Here is a 27,724-nt window from a genome sequence, read left to right as displayed (position 1 = left end):
AAATTGTGTACTTTGTGCCATTATGTGGCTTCAACGGTTGAAGAGCCATTGTTTTGCTCTACATATTTATATGCTTATGTGCTGCCTACTACAGACATTTCCACAGAAACTCAACTCAAACTTTTCGAGAGAACCAAACCAGGACAATGTCCCAAACTGTCCTTTCTTTCATTTAGAAAACAGCAGGGCGCAGTGTGCTGTAGTCCCACACTTACTAGTGAAAATGAAGCACCGTTTCTACTCTTACTAATCATTCAAAGCTCTTTATTCTACAAGCAGCATTTACTCACACATTATTACAGCACTTTATGCTATTCCCTGCTTTATTCTTGTCACATCCACACCAAATCCAATCCAAATCCAGGCACAGGAAGAACATGGAAACTCCACAGAGTGTGAGTGCTGTGAGGTGACAATTCTAACCACTGCATCACTGTGCCAAGTACTCTGTTTGTTTTAGAAATAGGAACTGCCTGATTAGAGGCTAAGAGAGAAAAATCTTCAGCCCACTGGCTTCCTGCGACTTCTCCTGATATTCACCTTCTCTATCTCCAGATGTGCTGACAGCTGGCAGCTTTAAGATCATTTAATGTATGATTCAACTACGGCCTGACGAATCCTCATAGTGCCTATGATGTAACCCATGTGAGTGCACTGTGTCATTGGCAGCATTCACGCCTGTGCTTGTGTACATCTCCTCACATATATTCTGATAGTTTCAGCAATCTCCCTCCAGGAATATGCTAACATTTGTTAGCCCCCACATTTTGTTAATATTGAGTTTTTTAAATTGAGATGGTGATTGTGCTTCTCTCACTGATATACGAAAAAAAAAAAGCAGATGGAAATGCACAGGAAGAATTGATGTTGGTGAACAGGCTAATCCCAATAGCTGTGCACTGCCTGGACCCAACGTGTAGTTACATTTCTAGAGAGGTGCACGTTAGGTTACGCTGTAGGGTTTTAGAAGAGTTTGTGGTGATGATGTTGCTATGGCATACATTAAGTCAGGCGCTTGTGTTTCCACATCCAGCTCAGCCGATGAGGGCTGCATCTGAGGAAATAGCTTAAGTGAAGTGAAATGAGGTAGCGCATCTCATGGGGGGCATTAGTTTTTATTTTTCCACCAACTAAACAATAATAGGTCACAAGACTGTTACGTTTTGATAGCTACATTAACTGAAACAGGATTAAATGAATGGTATAACAAATAACCAGTCCTAAACATTGGCCAAAGTTTTCAGGTGCACAATACAAAACAGATGTTCATCTAATCCATAACTGAACAAAAAACAAAAGTTGGTGCTGAGGGCAGACAAACTGAGTAAAGGTGGGTTATCACACAGAGGATGGTTCACGTCCTGTTTAGAGCTGTGTATTTTTTGCACTTGTTTTGCTGTTTCACATTGTCCACACAGGCTTTTTACCTTTTCTTTCTCTCACTAGTTAGGTTTAAGAACTAAAGAGTACTTGGTTTAGGAAATGATTGCGGTTTAGGTTAAAATGTGCCCATTAACACCTGAAAACAGGGTTAAGTACCTTCTGAATATTCCGTTCAATATTGAGTGGCAGGTTGAAGAGAAACTTGAAACGCTGCAGGACGTTGAGTGCATTGCGTGTGGAGTCAGCTTTGTCTTTCCGGCCCAAGACCTCCTGGAAGAGAGTATCGGCAGTATTGCTCGCTCCTACAAGAAAGACGAAGTGAGAAAGAGTGAGAGAGAGTGAAGGAGGCTGGAGAAAATGAGAAACTAGGATCCTATATAAATAAATGCTGATACCACATTTCCCTCTTATTGCTGGTCTCTGGTTTTCTTCCCGCTCTGGATGTTATTTGACACAGAGAGAGGAGCAGGAGCAGAGACTGAGCTGCTAAGGAGAAAGTGACGGCTATCTCTTAGTCAGGCTGCTTGGTGGGACCTTTGCACAGCTGACTTACTTCGTGGGTGGCCTTGGATGTGCCGTCAAATAGAAAAAAAACTCGAGTTCTTCTAATCAAAACAAAACTCCACCCGCAAAACAAAATCCCTGAAGGAAAAACAGCACGAGACCAAACAGGGGAACATCTAACATTTTTCCCTCACCAATCTTAGCTGTGACATTTCACAAGACTATTTCGTGATAGTCTGACTGGCGCCTACGGTAGTTTGAATCTCTTGGTTTTTGGGGGTGAACGATAGACTGGACCCACTGGGCCATGGGCCCTCAAGTCTGGGATGAAAGCTATGTCCGGCTACGAGGTTTATTTATACTAGAAAAGGGGAAAGGACCAGCTTCTTGACCCTCCATTAGAGCAGTCCCATTATCATGTGTGACATGAAATGGCGGACACACGTGCACGCACACGCAGGATCTGCACGCTAAAAACAGAACAATCTGCAACGGTGAAACAATGTAGACGTGTTTGGTCTGACGGCACAGTGCATCAGAGTCTGCGACAACTCCTGGATGCTGAAGGTGGGTGATCTACAGCACTGCACTGGCTCGTCGCATACTCTTTCTCTTTTTTAATGTAGGCTATTCCTGGGCAGTATTACCAAAGCCCCGTGTCACTGAGATGTTGTCAAATTCTGGAACTTTTATTGTATTATTAAGATTTCTAAATTAAAACACCCCCTGAAAAAGCATCTTGTGGAGTTTTCGTCTGCACACTGATTGAACACTTACTGTTGAGGATGTTTTCTAGCCGCTGAGTCATTGATCCCTCCACTTTCTCTGTGCCATCAGATTCCAGCTTCTGGTGGATAGCTGCAATAAATAAATAAATCACTATTAGCTTATTTCACAAAATTTAAAAATCATAACTTAAAGCATAGAGGGGTGAGAAATGTAAGACTGGTTTTACGTTCCCAACGCTGCAGAGTAACCAATCCCCGGGAACATTTTCAATTTCAGGAACCAAAGGTAAAACAAATAAACATGCCCTACCCCCGTGGTAGATGGCAGATAACTGCCTTGGTTCTCCACCCACAGATGCTGTTACTGAAGCCACACACCCCCATGGTTGTTCCCACGCAACAAGGACCTGACCTTGTCCCAGCGAACAACTGTATTGGATCAATTCACCTAACCAAAGCCATCAACAACAAAGTGTGGTGGTCTTGGGACATTTGGAGCCCTTTGACCTGGAGGTAATGTGAATCTTAAAATGTTTCCAATTTTGGGAAGAGCAGAGCTTGAGGTCTGTATACTAAAAATGACTGTACTGGGAGCGTGGTGGGGAGCAGGAACTCTCTGATGGTTTGTATCAATCACTTAGCAAGAAGAGCTTTATGCGGGAGAGGGAATTTTTTTTTTTTTTAAAGGAACGAGGGGAGAAAAGGAGAAAAAAAATAGGGAGAGAAGGCAGCGGGGCTACCCCAGTATATAAATAAAGAAGTGGGCAGCTGGGTGGTGAGAGCTGCAGTGTGGGTTTATTGACAGAGTAGAAGAGAGTTGGAGAGGGTTTAGAAGATTTTCTAATACGCACTTGTGAAGCAACTCAAATATGTGACAAGCAGACACCTAAAGAATGAAGACAAGATAGAAACGGATGGCAAAAAAGGACAGTACAACTCTCCATTTCCTTCTCTTCATTTCTGTCCTCCCTCTGTTGTTCTGATGCTGGCTGTTAGCAGAGCTTGACAGCAGAGGGAGCGGGAGGCAAAGTGAAGGGGGAGCGTTCTGAAAATAAATATATGGGTCCGTTCTGACAGACAGAAGCCTCAAGGCAGAGACCGAGGTATTCCTAAAAACACCCAGTTCAAACATGCCATTGCCTAATCAGTATGGACGTCACTGGCCTCTTGCTCTTGAGCAGCAGAAAATGAGGCCAGATGCCGGTTTGGTCAAAAGCTCAGAGACGTGGGAGTGTATACGGGAGATGGCTGAATTAATAGGACTAAACACAAAAGAAGACACACGCGTACACTCAAGGTCTGCTTCATGTCTCCACACTCCTCCTTGCCCTACTGCCAGTTTGCGTGTCCTCTGCATGTGTCGCACACTGAAGATCTCATGATGTCACAGCTAACCTAAACATTAGGTCAGGGTCCGGATAACACACGAGCCAGGACCTGAGGAAGAGCTGCAGCTCCTGCTTAACTTCCTGGAACCGTCGAGGCAAAAAAAGAATAAGAATAAAAATACAGTGTCCCTGGTTTCTAAAGTCGGCGATGTTTTGACTCCAGCAGGGGATGGGGACTCGGGGAATAGGCCCTGGGAATCGTGCATTTTTGGAACACGGTAGCTATTCCGCTTCCTGCGTCAATGGGAGACTTCCTTTTCACACAACAATGAAAAACCACAAATTTCAACATTTTAGTGGCAACAACCCCAGTCCCTGACAGACTGTCAGTCAGTCAATCAGCCAGTTTGTCTGCGTCCCAGAAGCACGCAGACAAACTGGCTGACTGTGTGCGTCTGGCTGATGGCTTGGTCACATTTGTCACCGAGGCTCCATGACCAAATGTTCACTACAGCCAAACCCCATCCATGTGTGTGCTGGTTCACAAGCAGTGGGTTTCTTTTGTTGTTTGTTTTTTTAAAACGGCTAAACAATTCCTTTCTAAACATAAACAAAATACTTTGTAATCCACAGAAATTTGGTGGTATAGAAAAAAATCCCCAAAAACAAACAAACATGTACAAGTGAACAGGGTTTCTTCAGCAGCATAAAAATGACACCAACACAAAACACTACCTTAACTATAAAACAGAGCTCATACATGTCAAGGAATTTGAAACATACAAATTTACAAGGGTTTAGAGCTGCTTAAAAATGTACATTTGCAGCATTCCAACTCAAGTGGCCTCCAACATCAGGACTGGCATGGCTGAGTATATCTGGCAGTAAGCTTGATCACCAAGTATAGTAAAAGCAATTAGACTGTTAGCTTATGTGACAGGAATCCATGCAATTTCTGGTCAATTCTGACCCTCTGACAAGAAACAGAAAATCTTTATTCCTCATTAAGTGAGGAAGATATTTACCTTTGAAGCTGCTAAAGCCTTTTTCAGAGGCACTGAAATTTTCCCTTTACAGAACGTAAGATTTCTACCTTTGTACTTGGTAACTAGCACACTTGACAAAGTTAAGCATGACTTTGTGCCTGATACCCTATTAACCTAATCCTACGTCTACCCAGGGCTGGTGTTCAAAGGCCTTTGTTTCAAAAGTGCAAACATGAATCTGTTTTTTTAAACAGCATCTGACTGACATTTTATTTGGTTGTGACTTCACAAATTAGTATTACCGAATGGAAATTAAAAACATGTTTAATCTATTTATATACATTTTATTTACATTAGATTTCTGTCGGCGCTCGGTCTTGTTATGTGTTGGTGAGCTTTTTCTTAAGCTCCTTTGTGCAGTGAACATGCACTCTTGCAATATGCTAGTGCAGCACGGTGGTGCAGTGTGCAGCACAGCTGCTTCATAACAAAAAGGTTCTGGAGTTGAACCGGCTGCTTGTCTGATTAGTCTGCAGAGGTGTGAAGGAGGACGTTTATTCAAAGTAAAGTTTAAAGAAACATTTTGTTTTCAACAAGCTAACAGGACTACTTTTCAGCTTTCACTTATTGTCATCACTATTTAGATGTTCTTCTCAGCTCGTTTTCTGCTGGGTAACCTTGTTTCTTGATTTGCCAAATTCTAAATTAGATAAGGTGATATGAGATTTTATTTTGCCATTTGTGCTGGAGAAGCTTAGCTGTACTGGAGAGCAATTAAGAGGCAATTATTTTGGACAAGAAGAAGAGAGGGAGAGGCAGAAAGTCCACAGATGTTCAAGTCAGAATCCTGCTGTTTGTTCTAAACATTTTCTAGCTGCCTCATTTCTTTTCCTACATTTGGCTCCTCTCTGTTGTTTCCACCTTGTCGGCAGCAGTACACTTACATTGAAGAAGGAAAAAAAGCTCCAGACGTCGCCTATTAAAGTCATCAATAAAAATCTCACATGCAAGCAGAACTGAAAATAAACACGAGAGGAGACGAGAATGTTGTAATGGTGACGAAGAGGCTTGGAAGCATTCAGCAACTTCTAATGCAGCACATTCTGAACTACGAGAACACATAAGTGCCCTGTTAAGTTTTTCTATTCACTGTTAATTTTTTTCTAATTCTAATGGACACTTTTCAGATGAGGTTCATTTGGACCAATTCAGAACTGCAGAGAGCTGCCAAACATCGAAGAGAGACAAAGAAAGGATTCACAGTTGCTCTGACAGCTGTGTTAACGAGGTCTGGCAGTATAGCTGGCAGGCTCAAAAGCAGCATGCTGGCTGGTATGTTGGTTTGGCTGACCATACATAATGTACAAAATAGCTCCACTTGAGCCCTCCGTTTTGGGCCTCCACTTCATTTTTTATGACTGAAAGCAAAATTTTGGCATAAAAAGGATGCTGCAGGCCTGCAATGAGTCATAGTGAGCAGACACGATTCAGGAAGTTGAAAAATGAATTTTTAGTCATAATTCCTCTTCAAACATGAGACAGTTTCTGTTCTTAGTTCACTAAAAATGTCTTTTGAAAATCAGTGGTCACACAGCTTGAACATAAAGAAATATCTCTAAGCAAAGCTTGAAAAATCTACACAGACGTTGAATTTCTTTAATAAAAAAAAGGTTCTTTAGTCAACTGGAAGAAAGTTAATATGACAAAAACCAAAAACTGCTAGTTTACACATTAGGAAGATCAAAAACACCATTAGTAGTAATTTGAAGACAAATTTCATGCCATCTGATTGTGTAACACTATATATACACTACATTCACAGACATACTCCCGCAGTCACATACCTGTGACCTTCTGTTAGCTTAGAAATGCTCCACTACATTCAGCAATTAGTTTCTTGGTGTGTCTGCATGCAATGAAATGGTTGGCCATGTTGCGTACCGTCGGGTGAGCTGAAATATTGAGCCGTCTTCAGTTCTCTGGAGATGAAGCCAGCCCCGTGCTAATCCCGGGGTGCCCAAAGATCACCACCAAGTCAAATTTAAATCTTATTAAAAGCACTTTTTAAATTGAACTTGTGACATTTTTGGGGGAGTCATAGAAATATCAAAGAACAGAAATATCATTGGCTGGCACACAGAGCAATTTCCTTACTCAGCATTTCAAAACTTTAACCAACAAAAGTAACTGTTAATCTCAAGACATTTGTCATTAAGAGTGATGCTTCTCATTTCTACAGATTAGCAAGCAGGTGGCAAACAAGTTCAGAGGCCTATTGATACCCACTAAACCAAATCATGACGGATTTTAGTATTTTGGGGGTTAATTTTCTGGCTATAATCATTTAATTGGCTAATCTATCCTGTCAGCCAACTGTTAAGTCTGTTTATAAGTAAAAAGCCAGAAAGAGTTAGTCAACCTATGAAGTACGAGCTTAACAACACAGTCCTACTGGGAAATCTAAATGTGTTTTGATGCACCACCCAGGAGCACCACCCGTAATGTCATACAATGACAATAAAGAGATTCTTCTATTTCTGCTTTAGAAAGGTATTGTGTGCTGGAAATTCATGTGGTAATGTGACTATACTACAAGCATTTAAGATTTTAAAGGTCCATTTAAGACATCTGAAGAATGTTTAGGGGAACTTAGTCATCCTGAATTCTCTGTTGGCTCCACGTAAATTAATTTTCTATACAGTTGACACAAAGTCTTTGGTAGGTGCTGCCTTATATCCATCTCAGAAAATTCACACAAGCCAGAAAACATCACAATAGTATGTGCTTGTGAGTCACAGGTCACATGAGTCCATCCATGGAGCACTGCTTCCCTTCAACCCCTGGAAACTGTACATTTCCCATTGGTGCAGTGGGCACACAGTAGGCACGCTCAGTCTGAACGTGAGAATGACTGCGCATTGTTGCCATTGGTCATATTGGGTCTGTTATCGGCACTATCAGTCCTAATACTCTGGCGTGCATTGTGTTGGGCTGCTCCGTTTATTTAGATTCAGCCGCTAACAATGAAAACATTGCCTCTCTTCCAACCGCGGCACAAACATACGGAAAGCAATAATAATAATGATGGAGGCAGAAAAGTGTACATATAAATAGTAAGGGGAAGTAACTGAGCAGCTAAGGCGGGAGCAAAGGGTAAACAGACAAAAGTATGAATGATGAAGTGAACAATCGATTCGAGGTACCTGGCAGAGCGACAGCCGTCGGTCTCTGCTACCTTGAAATCTTTTTTGCATGCAGAGGTCAGTGAGTGTGTGCATGTGTGTGTGTGTTTACGTCGACTTTTCAGAGTGAAGCGAGAGACTGTGTGACAGGTGAGAGCTGATCTCATTTTGATGGAGGTGAATTAACTGTGTTGTGGTTGGCCAGTGCAACTTCAGTGCCAAGTAGAGGGCTTTCACGCGGCATCCAAATGAGCCTCTTTAATCAACTGCTGCTAAACCGCATGCGGGGGGAAAAAAATCCAAAGACACACTCTTCCAAAAATCAAGAGCCATTTTCTAAGAGGAGAGTGAAGAGTGATGATTTGTAATGTAGTGTATTAATCAGACATCATTTGGGGCACTTCCACAGCACACAAAAATGTGTTAATTCCCTCACCTGACAGAGCGTCCTGAGCCTCAAAGAATGTACTGAGGCCTCCTTTCACATAGGCCAGACTCCCCTCGTTCTTCTTAGTAGCCTGCTTCTTCAGATTACTGGCTGCAATCTTCAACTGATCGAAGCTGTGAAAACAACAAAATGACACTGTCAGTATATCAAAGCTACAACTAATGATTACTTTCCATTTTTTTAAATAAAGACATAAACCATGAAGGTTTTGTGCAACCAACAGCCCAAAACATACAGTCATATTTTTGAAAGGTTGTGCGTGTGTTTCTGTATGCGCAGAGACACACGCACATCTGGGGGCACTTTGAGTGCGTGTGTCTGTGTGTCAGTCTCCTCGGTGAGGTTTCCTCCACAGGAAGAAACAGTCACCCAGTGAGGTCCAAACAGAGGCCCCTGCTAATGCTGAATCCCGGGGTCTGGGTTACTGGAAGGCTAAGCAGGGGGAGAGGAAGCCAGGAGAGTCCAAAATAACTCTCCTCTTCTCTGCCCTGACAGCCTTTTGGGTCAGCAGGCTGCCTTGTCTTCATATAGAAACTTAGTGAAGAAAATATAACCTCATTTCAATGGCACAAAACAAAATCATTTATTACTGGCTACTACCTATTTATGTAAATTACTCTGTGGTGATCTCATCAGTAAAATTAAAAACAAACAACCCACCCCACTTTTGCATCTTCTTAGGTAATTTTCTCTATAATAATTATGTTGCTACTGTCACACAATTAGAACGTAACAGGTTATGATCAGTAAGAGAAAAGACAGTTATGCAATTTTGTGATAAACAGTACATTAAACTTATTTAACAAAACTGACTATATAGTAAATAGTGAATGACTTCAGATTCAGCCCATGTGTACATTTTTCAGTTTATTCATTGCCATCCCTTAGATTGCACTATATGGTGACAAATTATGATTATTATCATCTGACTATCAGATATTTATTACTGCACTGATTTATACAGGAATATTTGAATTGTTTCAGCTAATTGTCAAACATGATGGCGTCTGGGACTAGCCTGCAGACAACCTAAATCCAGCCTGAACTGCTACTTAACTCAATTCATTCATAATGATCAGATTGTTACACTGGAATGTTATATTTTTCCTTGTAACCTGCAACCATCTTTTAAATTAGCTGTTAACATACTAGTGTTAGTAATGTGTGGCCCTCTGGTTATTTTATCCAGGTCAGTAGTTAGTAAAGTCATAAGATCATAGCAGCACTAATCACACCTACTGGCAAGGAGTAATATTGGAAGAGTTCAGTCAAAGAGGCACAACAAACCAGCAGCAGTTGCTGAAAATGATATATGAGCCTTGAGTTTGCTCCTATACCAGGATTAGTGTGAGTTTTACTGATGCACCTTATGTATTACGCTGTAAGCTCCTGTCTTGTGTCGAAGTAACTGAGTTAAAGAAAATATGAGCTTCAATTTTTGGTGGACCTCTGTGAAAGGTAGAGATATTTTACTGCTTGTTTTTCTATTTTCCTTTCCTCTTTCATATTGTTAGTTATGAGAGATGGTAGCTTAACATGAGTGACAAAGTAGGAGCTTGTGTACCTGGAGCCTGCATGGTTTTCTATGAGGTACCAGGTCGCAGAGAAGTTCTCACTGGTGAAGTCTGCGCTCATTCCTGGAAATGTCAGCTCCAAATCTTTAGGTGTGATTTTGCCTCTGAAAGAAGACCGAGAGAAAAAAGATGAAGATAAAACTCGACAGTTAAATAAAACAAAAGAACAGAGTAAAAACTGTGGTGGAATTAAAATAAAGAAAATACCCGTATAAATGTTTTTATAGTAAACTGTGTGTGAGCAGACTTTCGTAAAACAATTGAAGTCATTTTTAAAAGTGACGTGTGGGAGATCAAGTTCTCCAGCAGGGGGCAGTATCTGGCGGGGATGTACTGTGGCTGGGAGAGCTTGGCGTGGGAAGTGCAGTGTGTGACGCCTGGTTCCCCCTGGAGGACCCAGTACTCATTAAGGAAGCTTGATCTTTACTAATGACCTGTGGCCTACACAAACTAAACCCCTCCCCACCACCACCACCACCACCACCCACTCTGCAGTCACACATATGTACAAAACCCACATAAACAGTGCAGCATTTAAGTAACAGAAACACAAAATCCATGTAAAAGAACACACTCCGTGACGTACTCGCACGCAGGCGTGCGTGCACACACACACACACACACACACACACACACACACACACACACACACACTCCAGTGTTGCTATCATTATGCACCTATTTAAATCTAATATACATGCCTCTTTTGCATGTCTTGTAATTTTTTCCTATTCTCTGCTGTAGTTGATGTTTTGTCATGTTTGCTGTCCTTATATGCACCTCTTTTATTAGTTCAGCTGGAGCCTTCTTCCTGTAAATCTGGGTTTTTCCCTTCGCACCATCCATTGCTCATTGGGGGCCTGTATGATGGCTTGGGAAATTTTATCTCTCATAAAGAGAGGACTTTTGCTGTGAACGGGCATGGCATCTACATAAAACTGAATTGCTTCCTAGCCCGCTTGATTCCACTCGGAGCATGGATTGCAGCAGCTCTGGCTTCAACTTGTGATAAACCGTGCTCATCCTGTAATGATAAAATTTACTTCTGCTATTAATGCTAATATTTAAGTATGCAGGAATCTGACCACATGCAGATGCCGACACCATTTTCTTTTATTTTGTCTTTGTAACTTCTCCATCTTTTGTGGCAAGCAAACACTAAACAAGCAGTTTTTCAGCTCCTCATCAAGTTGCCTTTGAACATTTAGCTAGGGCCAACTTTGTTAGTAAACCTTGAAATATCACCACTGACAACAGTAAATGTTATATTTGACAATATGTTGACAAGATGCTCAGTCAACAAAGCTGGTGAACCCCTAATTTACTGGTCTTTGTAATGCTCCACAGGTAGCTTTTTATAAGCTTGGATATTAATAGGTATTACCCAAGCATTGTACCCCTGGCAGGAAATACAGCACACATAACAAACAGTTAATATTCAGTGAGTGTAACCATTTAATGCTCAATCTGTCTGAAGTTGTTCAAACACTTGGAAGTTTTAACTAGTCCAAGCATTACGTTATGAACAGCTGGTGCAAACAGCCCAGCTGAGTAACCTTCCAGGGACGTCACTACACAAAAATGTACACAAACACACAGACCAGACAGACAACAGGGTGATGCTTTATGATGAACAAAAACATCTCTACCTTCTGAGTGCCTTTGTGTCACAAATTAAGAGCAACCGCTGGGACACAGATAGCGATAGCGTGTTTGTATATTAAAATCAAAGAGACTCTTGTATGCTTCACATAGTGCCTGCTTAATGCATCCCTAGGAGCAAGTGAATGCTACAGCCTGTTTATGGGGGTCTTGCTCCTGACCATGAGCGGTCACTTGCCCCCGGCCCCTAAACCAAACAAACACTAAGCTAGAAATGCCAGAACATGACAACACAAACTATACATTACAACTTGTGTATTCCCTGCCAGGCACGTGGGAGGCAGCAGCATGTTCGCTGCTCTCAGGCGCTCTACAAATGTGTGGGTTTGCTGCCTTAGCTTTTATCTCTTTATCGCCATCCTGTCTGCTTTATACACAATTATTGTGTTTCCACTGCCTGTGTGAGCGGTTAGAGGCTGTTCAGCCATTGCTGTGCTGGCATAATATTTCAAACGCTGGCATATGGGGAGAGTTTGTTTCTGTTTAGGGATGTAAACCATGACTCAATGGCTGGAGCACTTGTGTTTATGGCGGTGGGATTGTGCCGAGCCATTTTTCTGCGTGTGTATTTGTACGCTCTTGGTTCATACTTGTCTATGTCGATGCCCAGGGGGTTGCTGGGGCGCAGTGACAGCGGAGAGATTCCTTTGTTGCGGTCTGTCCTGAAGGTTAATTCATCCACCCATACTGCAGACTGATCTAGGATACCTGCAGACAGGACAGGCGAGACGCTGTGACCAAGATATCCTCCATACTACAGATGTACTCACACACACTAAGACAGTGACTCAAACATGCAAATGCACGACAAATATGCATTTATTTTTCTGTTGTAAATTATTTTAACTTAAATTTAGTACAAATTCTGACCACTGTACTCTGAAGATACAGTACCTGACCTAATTAATTACACAGTACACTTGGAGGCTCTTGTCAAGGAATTTAAAGTGACTCAAAACTTTGCAACTTCACTAAAAACATGCAACATATACATGGCACAAAGCATGTGTTGAAAACATACATTCTTTTGGGGTATGAAAAACTGACGAACATGGCCGGCCTTAGTTAAACACTAATGCCAACTTTACAGCCAAAAGAATAAACACAGTCTGCTCATTTGAGCAACATCGCTGATGTGTGGTCGACTTCAGCCAATCACACGTGCCTGTGCCTTTTCATCAGTTTCTGGTCAGAATGTTTCAAGTTAAATAAACAATGTGAGTTCATCTAAAAAACATCACTGATGTGTGGCTGGCTTTAGAGAATCACACATGCCCAGTTAGTCCTATTCTTTTTCTTAAAAATCATTAATTGTTTTGTCAAAATTATTATTATGTTTTTTTCAGTTATGGCTATTTTTTTATGTCCTCTCCCTCAAGTCACTCATTTTTCTCCATTTAAGGTTGTTTTTTGCTTTACTCAAATGCTTTAGCGTGCCATTTGTGGCTAAATAACCCAAATGTTGAATATCTTATAACATTTTATATACAAGAAGAGAAACACAATGAATAAAGAGAATTTAATGCTAAACTAATGTAAATAATCATTAGCTGTAGCCCTTGTTTAAACTTGCATCAGCTCCTTTTGTCCAGGCTAGCACATAACAAATGCCATGAGGGTGATATCTCAATCTTACCAATCCTCTCTGGCCTTATTAGTTTAAAGGAGACCGTAGAGGTGCCGAGACCTCCGGACTTGGTGGTGACGATGATCTCTCCCTTGTCGTCTTTGGCAGGTCCCACGCGGCACACTATTTTGCTGGCCGACATCCACTCGGCTGTCAGCAGACAGTTGTGACCGCAGATGGACAGGCCTGAGATGGAAGGGAGAGGGAAAAGGTGGAAGGAGTGAAAGATACAGACATGCAGTGACAGTGCAAACAAACAAACTGCAGCACACGCAGACACACAATCTAAAACAAGAGGAGCTCACTTTAGGCAGCTCTGACGTCTATCAGCGAGTTTAGTCACCCGGGGTCAAAGTTCAAGTTGGGGTTGCGATGGGTGTGGGTGGCCTTGATCTTCCTTCCTCTCACTCAGCTCCTTTAAGCTAATGAGTGCCACTTCAGTGCTAAGTGGCTCATTACTTTCACAATGTGCACTATGCCCCTGCATCTGTCATCCTTTTTTAAAACCCCTAACTAATACTATTTAGGCACTAGAAGGAATACACAAGGATTAGTTTGATATTTCCAGCTGAGGGGATTCAGAAAGCTTCACGTGTGTATAATCAAACGTTACAAAAGCCCACAAGAGCCGATCAACAAATAGCCCATAAAACCGTGAATAATATGCCCATTAGAGCCCCATTTCCTGCCTCTGTTCTCTACTGACCACTTTGTTTGAATACATAAGCACTCACACACATTTGTGCATATCTAATTGTATAATTCCAGGCCCTGGGGCATTCATGGTTAGAAATAGACCTCTATCACTGGCCAGTTCACGGCTTGCCAAGTGTGTGAGTCTTCTGGACTGCCCCCTCCTTTCCTCACCTCCAGTAAAATCACAGAAGTAGGATATCAGTGTGATGACAACAAGATGGTGGTAGCCCACCTGTATAGCTGTGGAATTATGTTTTTTGTTTAATGAAAAATACCGTGAAAACTAATTTTCACATTAGTGTATGCTAGATTTGTACAGTGATCGCAGCAAAATGTTTTTTGAGAGTAATCAGTCACACAAAAAGCAAAACAAAAGTCAAAAGTCAAAGTTTATCTGGCGAATTTGGACTTTTTTAATGGAGAATTTTCTATATGTGTGTTTGTGTGAAAAAAGTAAAGGTCATTCTAAATGTATAAAGAATTTACAGTACAAGAAACTGTGATTACAACTGCAACAAAAATGAAAGTAGGTATTATATTTTAAGGACTTTATGAACAGTGTTGGTCTACTTTTGGAAAGACTTCTATTTTTCCATATTTTTCAATGCTTTCAATATTTGTCAGAAATTAACAGTTGAGTGTTACTCACATGTGTTAAACATTTGATACAATATTGATTGCATATTTGGGGATTAAATGAGTAAAGTTTAAACAGCTCTGTGCTCAACTTATGAAACTGTTGTGAACTGGTCATGAATTTCTTATTCCAGAGCAGAAAAAAAAACAGGTATAGTTCCTGTTTTACATAATAAATAATGAAAAAAAAACTCTACAGCAGCTGCTTTAAAAATAGAGATTGGGGCCACATCAATAAAAGAAGCGAATGCAAGTGACAATTACAAAATATTCAAACCAGCAACTTTCTCTCAGTGAACCACATAGTAATACAAATAGTAAATAAACATATGAAAATAAGTCATCATTCATTATTTATAGTTTTATTTTCACTCCTGTTAATTAATTAGTTAATGTGTTGATATCTTGTGTAGACAGTTCTGTGTACAGATCTAAAAATGTTGATAAACTGTATATTTCTGTATTATATTCATTTGTAGAAATACACATGTGCACATTTGAGTATGGAAAAAAACAAAAGAAATATGGATAATTCGCATGCAAAACAGGACCAAGTTAAATATGGATGTCACTCCCCATAAAAATATCAATACTGTGTAACAGACATTTATGTTACACAGTACAGGACAGACAGTGTGGTTAGCTATGTGGTTAGAAAATGGATTACCGATGAGGTCGGCTGGGCCCGTGCCCAGGTTCTCTCCACGGATCGTGACTTTGGTCCAGGCTGCACCTTCTTTGGGCGATATGCCTGTGACGAGCGGGGGCTGCCGGGCTCGAGACATGGTGACCTGAGGTGAACAGGTAATCTGGGTCAATCAGCACCTGGACATGGCAAAAGAAAGCGAGGCATACACAACAGAATGAGGTCAGTAACACGGAACGCTGCACACTGACAGAGCAATCTGTGTAAAAATCAATGAAGCAGCCTACAGACCGAACATTAAACAGAGGTTTGGACAATCAGTTAATTAGTTCAAACGAAAACAGTGTTAAAGTAAAAACATGTGATTTTTTTTGCCTGATTTTCTACTGTTAGTCTGACACCTTTCTGTTTTTTTTAACCACTGTTTATTCATCATAAAAACCATTTAAAGCTTGTCAGCTTGTAATGTACAGTAAAAGCAATCCACTATCATTTTGACATATTTAAAGCATAACATATTGATTTAAACTGACTGAAAATATTTACCATTTATAATACTAAATAATTACTGCCCCACGACTGGGCAAAGTATTGTCAAACGACTGCAGTGTACAAGCATTCCCAGCATGAATCTGAAGATCAGGGGAAGAAAAACATCTTTGTATGTCAACATAGAACCATAGCAAATGAATGTAAAAACATTATCCTAATAACAAAAAATGTAAGCTTTTTTTTTCTTCTGAAATTCCCCAAACATTTCTTACTAAATTTCCAGGCAGCTCAATATTATGTTATTTAGTACTGACTAGAGTTGGCAAAATATGAGTAACATTTTGGCTGGCAGCTAGGGTTCATTTTCCACCCTGAACTTCTCCAAACAATGTATGCATTGCAGCAGTTATCTCTCAGATAATAGGAAAAATAGAGACGCTAGCCAAGAATGAAGGAGCAGACAGAGAGCAGGGAGGAAAGGAAGAATGTAAACCTCACAGAACAGGATAAATAAACCTGGCCTCCCCAATCATTCCACATAAGCCCACACAATGCTGAACAGATTATGGCACCAAAGAAGGAGCACCCATGCAAATCAGTTCATGTTGGGCCTGAGTAAAGGAAGACAAGGAAAGGTTCCAAATGACGGAAAAAAAATATGAAAGGATGTATTTCAGCAGCACAGATGTTTGCTAATAAATTACTGCCAGGTCTCAAAAAGGCTGACCAGTCAAGACTCTCTGAAACAGCTTGAGAAAGGCTTCCGCCCTTTTGCTCGGCAGCCAAAACACGTTCTCCACAAACAATTCAGGAGTTCACACGGACTGGACCTTCAGTGTGTTCATGCTGGTAACCCTTTGCACAGTTATATGGCCAATAATTAGTTGTAGGTGTACAAGTTAGACTTCCAAGAATGAACAGAGGCTCTTAAAGTCAAGGAAATAAAAATCGACAGAGCACAACATTTGGTTACTCTGCTTGTTATAAAGACTACAACAAAAAAGTGAAACTTTCAACACCTGCAGCAGGCTCCGCATATGACACAAGGTTTCCAACAGAAAAGTTGTTAGCCCTGAAACACCAAGGGGCAGTGGGCTGGGATTCGCTAGGATTTAATACTGCACTCAAATAATTTAACTCTATCTATGACTATAACGCTAACTATTAGTTGTTAGACACAAGATGATGATTTCCCACTTCCAGCATTTACTTTATTCTGTTAGCCTACATAAAATAACATCTGCCTGTTTTTTTAATCCCATTTCTAACTTCTTTAAAGTTTTAAAGCTGTTTTTTATTCACCTCAGTTTATCAAGAATAGCAAGATAATAAGATAAGTTAAATTTAATAATAATAATAATAATAAAAACACGAATAAATATTCACACATAATCCTGGCACGGGGCCAAAAAAGGCAGAAACCCTACATCAGGAACCATAAACTACATTTATGGGTGCAGCTTGTGCTTATCTTAATTTAACTGTTTTACTGTTCTTTTTGTATGCTTTTGTACAGGTTACAGACTCTCACAAACTTTTTTTCACTTGTATTTAAAGTTCTCATTAATATGCAAAATAGTTGAGACACAATAACCAGTTATAGATCAGTCTGACTCACAGCATTATTAATGTCACAATAATTCTGTGCTTTTGAGTTTTTAGGTATTATTATTAATATCTTATTGAACAAGATTAGATATTTATTTATGGTTATGACTGGAGGGGTGAATAACAATAGAAAATTCTTTATCTTTTACATGAAATTATTTAGTTAACTAAATCTAAAGTGTGCAAACTTCTTTATTCAAATCTGAAAATCTAAAACCATCCTAAAATAATAATAATATGCTATTGATATGTATGCTGAAGATACCCAATCAAGTTGCTTTCTTTTAAAAGATTACATAATAAAATTCAACTAACTTAATTTTATTATTCATTTAGTTGAATTTAATTCAACTAAAGACGTATTTATCAATTATCATTAGTTATATCTACATTCACAATAGCTTTTGATTTGACATGGTGAGTGCAAATAAACCTTTCTTTCAACATGTGCTTCATGTGTGTACTGATGATAGCCAGTGTCAGTAATGCACATATGATAACATTCTTAATATTATTTATTATTATCAATCATTGTTAATAAATGTATAATTGATGAGGTTTAGTACAGTAATGACCGTTTTGCAACATCCAAGCACTTTTACTTTTTCAAACACAATAACTTAAGAGTAAAAATCTGACATGGTGACAGTCCTATATTGAACAGCAAAATATTCTGTGCCAACTCGGGAAAATGCTCATGTAGCAATAAAAAGTTGTGAAACTTCCTGTAATAATAATAATAATAATAATAATAATAATAATAATAATAATCACTAACCTAAATTAATGTCTATACATATTCTGTAGCAGCAATTACAGTTGAGACGCATCAAAGCAGAACTAGTCACATGCACCTCACAACTCAACAGTTGCTGAATATTGGACATGTAGCACTAGAGTTTAAGGAAACTATATTTAAAAAATGGCTCATGAAAAAGCAAAAATACAGGAGCACAAAGCAACCTCATCTCACCCCACTGACACACACACACACACACACACACGCACACTACAGCCCCTGTCCCCAATTACCCTGACATCGAACAGTTAACATAAAACCTCCAGCGGGATTTACCTCATGTTGTTGCTGCTGCCCTGTGCTTGTCAGAGGAAATGGAGGGGCTATGGGTGTGACATGCAGATGATAAGAGGTTAACAGGTCTAAAACAAGAGCTTGGTATATCCATCATCAATCCCACATGTTTAGAGTGGGAGCAGCAAGGGTGCAGAGGACAGAGCTCTTTATTTTCTATAATTCTAATTTTGCATTCAGGAGTGTTTCTATCCTTTCCCCACTAATCTTGGAAATACACGTGCACAAACACACAGATAGCCTGGCCCCCACACACACACACACACACACACACACACACACACACACACACACACACACTGGGCAGAATGACAGCTCAGCTAGGTTGCGTGCGAGGGGCCCGAGCTGGTGTTGTGTGGTCTCTGCGTATGCAAGTGTGTGGAAGGATCTGCAAAGAGGTCCAGGCAGCTCGTGTGTGCGTGTGCGTGTGTGTGTGTGTGTGTGTGTGTGTGTGTGTGTGTGTGTGTGTGTGGTCTGGGTGTGTGGTCTCTGGCGCGGGCCTGGGGAGAGCCTGCTGACGGCTTGGATGAGAAAAGAGCCGCTGTGTTTACTTTACTCTGGGGGCTGTGCATGGACACGGGAACACTGCCCAGACCCCTCTCTATAACAGCAGCGTGCACGCACACACATGCAATGCACATAGTCACACAGAAACTACGGAGACCTCTGCACAAGTCTCATGTCATGCACCACTACAAATAAACTGCAAACAAGGTAATAGAAACTATAACTTCATACGGGCAGAGGCTTCACTGTGAATGGATTTTCCTTAAAGTAGCATGAAAAGAAAAACAAAATCTTAATCTCCAACTGGAAACTTATGAGGCAGGCAACATTTTCTGCAAGACTTGCAGAGGTATCAGCCTCTAGGGGGCATTAAGATCCTTAAGATGATACCCCACTTAATTCTAACAAGTGAGGCCAACAAACAATGATGATACATTAACAGATTTAGCCTCTTTCGTCCTGCTCGAGTCTCCTCCAACCATGATCTCCTCCCCGCCTTCAATACCACCAACTCCAACCCTTCTCTCTCTAGTACTTAAAAGGCAGGTTTGTTTTCCTTGGAGGCTCACTAACAAACAGCAGGGTTGGCTCTAATCTGTATGGAAGCTGTGGAACTTCAAGGTTTAGGATCTTTTTGCAGAACCACTAACAAGTGACCACCCTTCCTTGGCTCAGTGCTGGAAAATGCAGACACAAATGAAAGACTTTCCATTAAATCTCTAAAATAGTTTTGTCAGATAAAACCATTCCATTGTAACATTTTTTGATCCAACAAAAAACAACAACAAAAAAACCCAGAAAAGATATACATTTTACAATCCCAATGGAATGTCTTGCATACAAATTGAGCATTTGATGTGGATATTTTTTATTGAGTGCACGTTCTGATCTGATGCATTAAATCAACAGGCTACCAGCAAGTATGGTAGCCTGTTGATTAAGTACTATTTCCAGTATTTTTCAAACAGGATTAAATCGGGTTTATTATATATTATGATCAAATGTATAACAGTTAAAGAATTATATAAAAGAATATTGTTGCAGAATGTTTCTGGTTTTAACATAATTACAGTTAAAAGCATAAACAGTCCAACTCATGTTGACTACACTTTACTGTTACTTCAAATAAGGTACTAGGAAAAAAAGAATCCATTAAAATGGATTCATAAACCGTCATCTGATGTCACTAGAACCTTAGAACTGATGTGTAGCTGTAATGAGCTCAAAATTTAAAGAATCAGTCTGACAGACTCGAAAAACAGAAGAATTTCTCAACTGACATAGGTTCACTGTACTTCAGTTTTTTTGTTAAGTGCTCCATTGTCTGTTTTTATTGTGTTCATTTAAAACATAAAAAAATGACCAACTACAAATCAGCTTAGCCTGTAAATGATGTGTATTTGTCTATATATATATATATATATATATATACACACACACACACAAATAAACAATACAGGTAAAAAACAGGAAGTTGTTTTAAGGCAAATATAAAACAGAAAACAGACATTGGCTAATTCCAGCTCTTCAAAAGTGAGGATTTGTAGCTTTTCTGTGATATTTGGATTTTACACTGGTGGTACTGGTTTACACAAACAAAGGAATGTAAAACCATTTAATTCACGTCTGAATGACTGGTATGAACATTTTTACAAATGACTGCAAAATTCTGGGCTAATATAGATATTAAAAATAATTTGGAGGGGATATCCAGTGCCGGTACCCAAAAAAATTATTTGAAGATATGCCAATATCACTAAACAAGGCCGATATATCAGTCCATCCCAGACATTTTCATTATTTTATTATTATGAATTGAAATACAACCACTAGATAAAGGAAACCAAATAATAGCTGAATATGATGAGTTTTTAATTTAAATGATTAGCTCCATATCAGACCCCAAATATTTCTCTCCAATTTTTTTGTCTTTGGTGAAAATGGAATCAATGTACTCCCAATAGTCTTCCAGGAAATGCCCCCCCAAAATCTTAGGCTTTAGACATAACTGCTATTGATATATGGCAGAACAGTTATGTCTACCATGGGTGACCATCTATGGTATCTGACCAGGCATATGAACACATGTCATGACTACAGCGTTTATACCGCAGATAATTAGCTACTGAGTATTTAAAGGTGATCCACATATGGCAGTGATTGGTGTGTGAATGTGTGTGTCAAAGGAAGAGTGTGATAGGTTTAGTGGGCACAAAGGGACCCATTTAGACAGCTCATCACACTCAAAGCCCCCCCAATCATTAGAAAATCTAACAGGCTGTTCTAGTGGCTCGGTACTTCTTCCAGACACACATTCACCATTTCACGCTGTGTATCTAACGTAACTCAAACACCAGATTCCATCAAAGATTCTCTCCCCCCCCCCACTCCCCTGAATGCACAGAGCCGGCCAAACATCACCCAGCTTGAGATGACTGGCCTGATCACACAGCCTGGGTGGAGTCTGAAAAAAACCTCCTCGGTGTTTGCTCACACCCAGGCTACTGCATACCTCTAAGGTGTAGATATGGCCATGCAGCTCAAAGCCAGAAAGGGACCAAATTCTAACAAATGCTGGAACTACTGACCAGTCATTTTGACAATGAGTCAGCGCTTCTACTGCGAGCAGCCAGTCTCAGCCCTTACGGAGACTTTTCCGTGACAGAGGAGGAGAGAAAATGATCAGATGTGTGCTTCTGGTTCACTGGCCAAGCATCATGATGTCTGCCTACAGGGTCTGTTATCTTTAGGGCTATCTGTTTATTTGTTTGTCAGTCTCAAGTGCTTTACTAAGTTATGCCTAATGAAGCAGAGTCCCCAATTTCCCATATAAAAATCCTGTACTAATAAACACAAACATGAAGTATAGGCTTGCAAATGCAAGACAATGTTTTCAGAGGATTAACAGGCTGGAGACAGGCGGCTCTGCCCAATGACAAGGCGAAACTGAGCAGTTTGAACCTTCATAAGCCAGGTTATAACACTGCTGCCCCAGCTTTTTCACATTTAAAAACAACACATCACCAGCGTGAGAAACATCCACTCATATACTACCAGGAGTTATACAAAGACCGCTGCTTACACTAAAACACTTTGGTGGGCATGTAATTAATTATTAAGGTTTACAGCATCAAGTCATTTACTATGTCTAATGCTTCACAAAGCTGCCAATATTGTGTTGAATTTACACTCGGTCTGTCTAGCACAGGGATACAGTCAAACTCATTTTTACCTCGAGGACAACAGACTGTCCCACACATTTTGATCTTAAATGGGCTAGATGAGTGAAACTACCCTTTTTGTCAGTGTACAGATGTCTAACTGAACATTTAATCCCTGAGATAGGTTAACATAAGATAGAGAAGTGCAATTGCAACAGCACACCTGTTTTTTTCTATGTGAATGTGTGTAATTTTAGTGTAAGTGTGTTTTTATAGAGTATTTTTTTTACTCTGATCTCTGTGTACAGTGTGAAACATGAACTTTTTTGCCATTTACTTGTTTATTATTTGACTACTTTGGTGTACTATGAATGGCTGTGGGGAAGTCATTATCAGCAGGAAAAGCTGTAAAAATTATACAAATATAGTTAAAAGTCCACAAATTTACTCCCTCCATCATATTTCCCAAAGCCGTCCAGCGGGTGGGACTGGAGTCTTTGCCGGATTCTTCCCCCCAGGTCTTATGTTTGACATCCCTGGTCTAGCATATGAATATTGATATACGTCTATCACTATTTCCCTATGCTCAAGTTTTAAACCTATATTTTGTCTTATAAACAACCCAAATATTTATTTTAGTACCACAGAACAACGCTGAACAATTACTTGATTTCAAAGCCAAATCATGATTAAAAACAAAATCCACTTAAGCAATTTTCAAAGAGTGCAATTTAGGGTATTTTTCCCCAAAATAGTAGCATTTCATTTAATGTAATAAATAAAATAAGTCTAATGTTTTGTCCTAAAAATGCAATATTTACTCTTTAAAACCAATTTCCTATTTTTGAGTCATCATTCTTGTATTTGAATTTAGGGCAAATGATGTTGTGATGATAATCCATGTTTAAATTAATATATATTTCTCTATTATATTGTGAATACTGACGGAAGACTTCATTTTATAAAATCATGCAGCTAATCTAATACTACTACTACTACTACTAATAAGTTATATTTTTCGCCAAATCATAAATCACATTAAACGTTTTACCCCGTTTGTCAGAATAGCTGGGGAGTGTATTGTCAAAAAACAAAACAAACAAACAAAACAACCCCCAAACTGACCAATTATACAGGGCAGCTAACATTTATTTTACTTTACTTTTACTACACTTGGTGACTGCTGGTACTAGTTTAAAAAAAAAAAAAAAAGGTAAAATAAACCTCATAAAATAAACAAATCAACGAAGCAGCAATATAGTAAGCAATCTTGAGGTGAATGACGGCAGCGAGTCTGAATGACGTGATTCCAGTGTTTCATCTGTGATTTGTGTTGGTGTACATGTCAGACAACTGGCATGATTTTAGGTCATTTAAATGTTCATACATTGTTGAGTGTTTGGGTTTTTTATGATACAATTGTAACCTGTAAACAGGTTTCAGTTCACTTCTCCAATAAGAGAGCCTATGGGATTTTATCTGCCTTCTAGAGAATAATGTTACTCACCTCTGTTGCAGTCTCATATGATGTTTAAGAAGAGTTTATATCATTTCAGTCTAAAATAAATTAAAATCTCAAACAATCAGCATAGAGCTAATATATATTAAAGTCCAAATAAAAAGTTGCAGGAAACAAAATTGATTACCAAGCTAACAAATAATCATTGACCTATTCATTTTGTATTAAAATACGTAAAAAAAAATTATAAAAATTAAAAAAAAAGAGTTGACAGAACTTATGTCATGTTTGTTTTCACGGGGCCACAGCCCCATTGCCTGTCTAGATCTGACAAGGTCACAGAAACCCCAGAGTGAAAACCAGTGGCCCAGCAAGCTCTGTGTGTAGGCTGGGTAATGCCAGGTGGGGCAGAAAGCAAAAAGGGGTAAGCAAAAAGTGCCACTACAAACAAAGTCTAGCCCAGCCCCCATCACTTGATTCACCCCGAGGTCTACGGAGCAGCGTCACTCAGGAAATTCTAAAGAGAAAAAGAAAAAAAAAGAAAAAACGTAGCCTACCACATTCCACCAAAACAAACAACAGGGCCACCCAAATTTTTCAATTAGAGCCCCAGGAGGGGACAGGAAATGGATCAGTGTAGCCACCCCCCACCTTCCCCTGTCATCAATGCTGACTCTGGACTAAAGAAAGAGAAGTGATACACAGAGCTCTGTAGGCTCTAACTGTACAATTGCTACCGTGGACCTCAACTCGAATGATCGACATCTTATTTCTATGACACGGCACCAGTCTGCTGTTGACTTGTCAATCAAATTGCTCTCATTCACTCTTTCATACAATCAATCAGTTAAACTAACACACATGGTAAAGAACTGCTTCCCTGGGATAGAGCTATTTAAAGAAAGTATGTGTAACAACATTAAAAAGCACACAAGAAAAAGGATTACAGAGGCTTAAACTATGTTCTGTCTGAAAACACTAAACTTAATGAGCGTTTACATAATATCTGGGAGGTCTTTATGTATATTAAGTTGTATCTCACTGTTTACATATACTAGGAGTGATTGTATGTGCAGCCACAGCTTGAAATGTTGAAATGCACTTTCTTGATCTTTGACTAACACAGACTGGAATATTTAGAAAACAAAAAGAAGCAATGCTCATCATTGAGGCAGCATTATGCTAAGGATTCTTGAGGCGAATGACAAAAATGATTCTGAACAACGTGATTTTTCACTTTGTAACTTTGTAGTGCAACTGAAGTAGGGCTGGGCGATATATCGAGTTTTTTAAAAATATCGATATATTTTTATACGAGATATAAGATGTGACCATATCCTTTATATCAATATATACGTTATAATTAGTTGTGGAGCCACAAGTTTGCCTCTCTTTCGTCCACTTTTGTCTCTACGCAACATTACTCCGCCTCGCCTCTCTTTCACTGAACACAACTCCCCCTCCTCCCCCATAGCTTCACCTGCAGGCAGCGACAATATGAACACGGCAAATCTCCGTTAACGAGTTACTGCGCATCGCTCCGTGCGTGGGGCTGGACGGCGTCAACGTGTTAACGAGCTAACCACGCTAACGAGCTAACCACGCTAACGCCATGCAGCCCACAGGGGCTGCACAGCCTAAAATCCTTTCATTTTCTCAAAAGTTGACAGTGCGCCTTATGTATGAATTCTGGTTGTGCTTGATGACCGAGAACAGACTTTATGTGGAACACGGCACTCATCAATCTGTCAAAAAAAATGTTTTAGTACGACTTTGGTAAGCTACGGAGCTGCACCGCTTGATGGATTGTTGGAGGAGCCTCGCGTAGTAATATGCACTGTGCTTCAACGTAATATTACCGTATTGTGTGTGTATAAGGACCATAAATGGCACCTGAAGCGGATTTCAAACTCCAGGCTGTCAGTCACGCAGTAGAAGTTGGGAACAGAGCAGCTGTGAAATCTGTCTATGTTATTATGCTCAGCGTCTTTTAGTTTACATTTTGACTGCACAATTGTGAGCTTTTTGTTATGGACAACAACAACATATTTTTTGTTTATTTATGGAGCTTTATTATTTAATAAATACTCGTAATTTATTTTTGAGTAGTTTTTCTCATGCACATCTGTGCTGTATGTTAATAAAAGTGCCCGTGTGACATCTGGGACACAGCTTTGACTAAGAACTCTCTTTTTGTTCTTACTTTATGGCTTTAAAAAAATATCGAGATATATATCTTATATCGCCATCCAGCTAAAAAATATCGAGATATGAATTTTGGGTCACATCGCCCCCAGCATTAGGAATAAACACTAAACATATCGTAGGTCAGTTACATCCTGCACTGATTCAGACCCGAGCGTTGAGAATTTTCAGCACTACAGCCTTGTAGTAAAACAATGTGTTTTCCTGTTAAGGGTCAAATTGTTGCAATTGCTTAGCTGTTGAAATTCAAGATGTGCTTTCATAATACAACCACTTAAATCAGTTCATCTTACTATCCACTCAGCGAGAATTAGTGTGTTTGTGGTCTATTTCAGGAAACAAACAAAAAATCACTGATTTCACCCTCTCAAATATAAAAGCTGTAATGAGTACACAAATCAATAATAAATAATCATTAACTAGATAGAAAAGCCTCACAGGTGCACTGACCTAAATCAGAACTAACAGTAGCTTCAACCACAAGAAGTGATTATCTTTGATGCGCCACATTACCATGTAATTATACCTCATAACCATCCAAGATAAGTGTGCCATTCATGCAGGGGCAATGAGGGAATATGATTCTCACATGAACTGAATGAGCATTCTGAGAAAACGTAACACTCATACCAAATTAATTCTCAAAAACAAGTCAAGTTACCTAATTTGAAATATACCAATGTTTAGTCTTATCAGCTTGTTTTCCAGTCAGTGCCTTTCTCTGTCACATGAGGTAACTGAGTGTGATCACTTTATTTCTTTTTTTCTTATTTTCACTCTCCACGTTTTTTCTTTTTTGTACTCCAAGTGCCACTAAGGTGTTTTTAAGTGTAACTTTATCACACTAGCAATCACTTCTTACTACTTCAAAGGCAATTAGGAGTAATCATACCACCTGCCGATGAGTCACTACTGCAGATTTTATGTATTTATTTATAAAACAAAAACCCAAGAGATTAGTTGCAAGGTGGGGTCGACGTAAGAAAGAAGGAGGTTTCTGAATGAAATCTTCATGAAGCATTTCTATATTTGCAGAGAATAGCACCCGTTGAATATAGCGCTGTGGATTACAGCATCTGGTAAATGAAGTGCCAATTTAGTGCTTTCAACATCACATAGGTTTTCGTTTTAATAATACATCTGCTCTATGAACAACCCAGCTGTTATTCAGCACTAATCGAAAAGTAAACAAAACAAAGGAGGGGTCACAGCTAAGCAAGACAAGAAGATGATTTTTTTATCGCTATTAACGTAGTATCACCTTCCCGAATTTACCAGAAGTCAATGATTACTAGTAAGAAGTTTCATCACTACGTGTATCGCTACATACACAACGCAACACCAAATTTACTTTAATAAGACAGAAATTTTAACGGAGTTTGGTACAGCTAATCGTAATGTCGCTAACACTGCAGAATGACACAAATAAGCCATTTCCCAGTTGTTGTTTTTTCGTCAGACACGTTAAAGCCAACTGCTGCAATAATTAAATAGCTCTTTCGTTTTGTTACAGAAAAGAATACAAGCTTTACTGAGAAATTTGACAGCTGCAGTTAGCTTATGCTAGCGTTTGCCATTAACCGGATTTGTTATACTAGAATGATGTTGGAGTTAGAGGCTGTCATTCTCGTTCGTCATGACCATAAAAAGGGCTTAGATTTCAAAAGGACATGGCAATTATAGCAAGCTATTTGGGGTAGAAAAAGTAGAAGATATAAAGGGAAATATTTAACTTACAGTCGCTTGCCTTCTGCGGTGTTTCCTGTATCATTTAACTATTTCCGGTCTTCCGTTTTTCA

General features: G+C 39.5%; 1 protein-coding gene across 1 annotated transcript; it reads right to left on the bottom strand.

Moving 5' to 3' along the window:
- Positions 1 to 1,096: 1,096 nt before the first annotated feature.
- Positions 1,097 to 27,724, bottom strand: LOC102202149 (exocyst complex component 2). Its single transcript, XM_005745079.1, has 8 exons — positions 27,663 to 27,724; positions 15,422 to 15,579; positions 13,432 to 13,608; positions 12,386 to 12,503; positions 10,124 to 10,237; positions 8,548 to 8,672; positions 2,665 to 2,745; positions 1,097 to 1,685 (listed from the first exon to the last, which is right to left on the bottom strand). The coding sequence occupies exons 2-8, from the start codon at positions 15,537 to 15,539 to the stop codon at positions 1,513 to 1,515; spliced, it is 906 nt and encodes a 301-aa protein (XP_005745136.1). The 5' UTR covers positions 15,540 to 15,579; positions 27,663 to 27,724; the 3' UTR covers positions 1,097 to 1,512.

The sequence above is a fragment of the Pundamilia nyererei genome, unplaced genomic scaffold (assembly GCF_000239375.1).
Source record: "Pundamilia nyererei isolate P.nyererei 1_Seehausen unplaced genomic scaffold, PunNye1.0 scaffold00153, whole genome shotgun sequence".
Lineage (NCBI taxonomy): Eukaryota > Metazoa > Chordata > Actinopteri > Cichliformes > Cichlidae > Pundamilia > Pundamilia nyererei.
Note: the sequence above shows the minus strand (reverse complement) of the source record. Positions and strands in the feature narration are given on the sequence as shown.